Source organism: Ostrinia furnacalis, unplaced genomic scaffold, assembly GCF_004193835.3.
Source record: "Ostrinia furnacalis isolate ACB-3 unplaced genomic scaffold, ASM419383v2 OfSCF4178, whole genome shotgun sequence".
In the NCBI taxonomy this organism is placed as follows: domain Eukaryota; kingdom Metazoa; phylum Arthropoda; class Insecta; order Lepidoptera; family Crambidae; genus Ostrinia; species Ostrinia furnacalis.
Window position 1 is genome coordinate 23424 of NW_021134417.1, and position 4256 is coordinate 27679.

The 4256-nt window shown below is 33.4% G+C and overlaps 1 protein-coding gene across 1 annotated transcript; it reads left to right on the forward strand.

Annotated features, from left to right (window-relative positions):
* Positions 1–3373: 3373 nt before the first annotated feature.
* LOC114359024 (40S ribosomal protein S3a-like) lies at positions 3374–3961 on the forward strand. Its single transcript, XM_028313256.1, has 2 exons — positions 3374–3498; positions 3805–3961. Exons 1-2 carry the CDS (start codon positions 3437–3439, stop codon positions 3944–3946), a joined length of 204 nt encoding a protein of 67 aa, XP_028169057.1. The 5' UTR covers positions 3374–3436; the 3' UTR covers positions 3947–3961.
* The last annotated feature ends 295 nt before the right edge of the window (positions 3962–4256 follow it).

Sequence of the window (4256 nt, forward strand, 5' to 3'; positions counted from 1 at the left end):
GATGGGTATTTCGCCGAAACAGTAACTTCTTCTTTTATTTTGTAAAATGTATACTTAATGCTTGCTATGCCCTTGCAGGGTGCATGTGATGCGCTGCCCTACCATTCACCAACTATCAAACCACATGTAATGCAATGCAATAAATGATTTGATTTGATTTGAAAACAGTAAATTTTCTGTGTCCAGGCAGGCGAGCGAACACATGTTTTTTTTTATATCTATCTGTATAAAACTATTTTTATGGGAAAGTTCATCAAAAGTTTTATTTGTTTTTGCTATTACAATAGCAGAAACTACAAATAATACCGTAGAAAAACTTAATCAAAAGTCGTTTTTCTAATTTCCTTGTTATGTCCATTACTGTTGTTTGCCAAAATAAAGGCTCATTATAACAAATTGAAGCGTAATTTAATTCTAATAGCACTCTCTTTACATTTGAGAAACGTTTGGCTGTCGGAAAATAAAAACTTTAAATGTCAAATACTTATAGGAAGAAAATAAAGTGAAGCTAAGTTCTTGTCCAGGTCAAAAGTATAATTTCCCTGGGTCTTCGTTTCGACCATTGTTGTAACGAAACGAAAAAACTTAGAATGTAATGCTTTGCACCACTACACTCGGCCATTTCGTCCCAAGAGGCCATTGAGGCAGGACAGTACGTCGTCGATCAGTTTCGCGACAAATCGCATAAATAGGTCCCTCCTTGGGTTTTTGTTTACTAAAAAGTCAATTTCTTTGGACGGTTTTTTGCAACTAAACAATGGATTAATTTTATCGTTTATTTACACAAATGTATTGTCTGTAGGGGTAAACCCATGATTTAAATAGTAAATAGGTTTTTGTCTGTGGTGTCTTTTAGGCATAAATCTAATTTCTTTGGTCCTAATGTCCTTGTTTTCCGTGGCATAAAATGACCTAGGAAATTATAAAAGACCATTAATAATTCGGCGTTAAGTCAAATTTTGAGTATTTCTTCATTGGAATAAGTTTAAAATTTACATTTTAAGAAATAGGTATGAGAATAGATATAGAAAAACTTGTTTTTAACTTTTAACTCAATCTACTGCATTTATCTTCCTTAGTTGTGTAAAAAGGTCGTAATGATATAATATTCATTGGCATGGTTGCTTGCGAAAGTACACAAAAATAGGTCGAACAAAAAAAAAGCAAACCCCTGAAGAAAACTTAGAGAAAAAAATATTTATAATAATTTCCTTGGCTACCAAAAATGTATTACCTCATAACTTTGTTTCTAAAACGAATTATGACACCCCCTTTAAATATATTAGCTTAGTTTTTACTACTTAATGCAATGGGAAAAATAGTTAAAAACAAAAATAAAATTCGTGCCAAGGAAATTAGGCAAAATTGACCATTTTTGGCGAAATACCCAGGTAGTTTGTTTTTCGAAATTTGAACAGTTGGTCTGAGTAGATTGTGAAGCTGATTATGCTTAAAGCAAATAAAATGTTCTGAAATAATTACTACATGTCTTTTATTAATTATCCTCTGAGTATTTTCATTGTGAAGTAGGTATTATTTATTCCATATTTTTATCTAATTACTTAATAAGTGCATGCCTTGACGTATCTGCTACATAAAAACTTTCAATAGCTGCCGTCCCCACGGACAAGTCGCAAAACGTGAGTTTTATGTCGAAGAGCCTTTTTATATGGAGTTTCAACAACGGATTTGAGATTCAATCAAAAAGTGCCACTTGTCTAGATTCTTTCTTTCTTTCTTGATCTTTTTAAATAGACTGATGAGATAAGTTTCGCATTATTTTTTGTGATTCATAGTCGTAGTCGGTGATAGTCGTTTACGAGAACGTTGTTACTTGAACGTTGTTTTCTAACGGCCTGGGACAAATTCCCTTTTGTCTCCAGTGGGGGCAACTGGGAATAACTATTTTATTTTTAGTCTGGACTGACTATCCACTGAGCATCGTTTTTACTAAATAATGCCATTTGCATTCTGCGTTTCGATAAATCATTAGATAGCCAACTCCATTATCAAAATAGCGCTAGTATAATGCTGCTTTTACACTATGCGGAAATTAGCCGAGTCAAGTCAAAAAAACAGAGGAGTGGGGATGAAATTCATTCATAATTCATCCCTACTCCACTGTTTTTTTGACTTGACTCGGCTAATTTCCGCGCAGTGTAAACGCAGCATAACAATTTTTATATTGAGAGGAGGGATGAAATCGGAAAACGTACCTCAATCGTATACTTTTTTAAAACTTATTTTTTTATTGTTCATTTAAATAAACAACATTTAACGAATAGCTATTGTTGTTATTTTATAGCATAATAATTAATTAAATAATATGAATAAGATCTATGCAATAAAATATGCAAAAACCTCACCGCAGGCCCGCAGCACCCCGTATCTTTCAAATTCTTGGTCACGCGCATCACGGTACATCACTAATAGGTCCACAATATTATAGCCTGACCAGGAACATAAAAACCCTGGCACAGAGGCGCTTCAATTGCATTTGATAGTGCAACACTGAGTACAGTCGTACATGTGTTAAATTTTAATAGGCTAAATTTATGTATCAGGATTCAGGGTTACGGGCTAATTTGATATTTTCATAAATTAACGAAAAATATTATTAAAGATAACCTGGTTTAAATAAATTAAATGAAACCATCAATCGAGCTAGTAGGATTTATTTTATTATTCATCAATAATCAAATTCAGAACATGAATATTCAACTGCAATGTCTGCTCATGAACGCTTCAAACTCGGTACTTCTTTCCCAATTCCATAAAATTCAAAACTTAGAAAGTGACAAAAAACTTTAAAATAGGTAGTTGAAACAGACTACAGCTAATTTTCATAGTGGACTGTACCATACGATAAACATGTCAGTCAATTTGACAACCTTTGTCGGAAACATTATTCAATGAAAATATTGTCCGAACCCTTAGTATTTCTCTTCGACAAATACATTAACACATCGTGAACCACTTTTCTTTCACGACTATAAAAATATTTTAGCAATTTAATTCACAAAATCAATTGCACACATTTAAAATAAAGTTTGTTTACACTTTGACAACAATAGACTGACATGCAAGGTGACATGTCAATGAAGTTTTCAGTTACTGTTGCCATTAAAAGAAATTAGTACCATTAGTTTTCCGCAACATGGCGAGGGTTTTTATGTTCCTGGTCAGGCTTATAATTTTAATTTAATTTAAAAGTGTGAAAATATCATTGTTTTCACCTGAACGTAGGTCAAAATGTTAGATTACCTGAAAAAGTCAACTTCACCTTGAAATCACATTTTTGCTTGCAAAGATATAATTTAGTAGATTTTGAAGGTTGGTGTACTGGCAACATTAAATTTGACAGATCATAGACAATAATGTTTGACGGCTGACGGGCATAAACAAAAAATAGTCTTTCCAAAGTTTGTGTGTGAACATGGCGGTCGGTAAAAATAAAGGCCTCTCGAAAGGCGGAAAGAAAGGTGTTAAGAAGAAGATGTAAGTCTGCAATAAACGCGTAATTCGTTAGTTTACTCGATATACTAACGAATTCCTTTACACATGGGTTCAGTTCTGTAATGATCAATTTAGTATTTCAAGATTAAAAATCGACGTCTCGTGTCAGATGATTTCGACAAGTGTTTTGTACTTCTGAAACTTTTGAGTCTTCTGTCTACTCTAATTACAATTACCGGCGTGTGTTTCAAGCCACTTGTGTTAGTTTTTCAAAGTGTAAATGCTGGATATAGGAACTTTTGGTAAGTTGTCTTTGAGGTTATGTTAAATTTTGTGTGTTGATTTCAGTGTAGACCCGTTCACACGCAAGGACTGGTACGATGTCAAGGCACCGTCGATGTTCAACAAGAGACAAGTCGGCACGACCCTCGTCAACCGTACTCAGGTAAATTATCATAAATTTTTGACTAACCTCAAAACGTTATGTTGAACTTGTATCGCGTGGTGATTTCAGGTCTTGTTTTAAGTATATTGATAAACAATCGTCAAATTTAGGTTTATAGTTCGAATCTAGACTTGCTAATATCAAATTCAAGTCCCAAATTGCAAACTTTTTGTCTTCAAAACCTGTTTTGTAAGTCAAAACTACATGTTGTCAAGTCCAACTAACTCTCAGTCACTTTCACTGATCATAAATGATTTTTAATACCATGTGTGTGACTGCATGGTCTTTACGAAGTACCTATTGTCTGAAAAACATAAATATTTACATTGTTACTGTTAGTATCTTGGAAGTTACT

Excerpts from the sequence above, each read along its gene's own strand:
- LOC114359024 (XM_028313256.1), top strand. The coding sequence starts at position 3,437 with ATGGCGGTCGGTAAAAATAAAGGCCTCTCGAAAGGCGGAAAGAAAGGT. Across the intron at positions 3,499-3,804 it reads AAAGGTGTTAAGAAGAAGAT|TGTAGACCCGTTCACACGCA; the intron begins GTAAGTCTGCAA and ends TGTTGATTTCAG.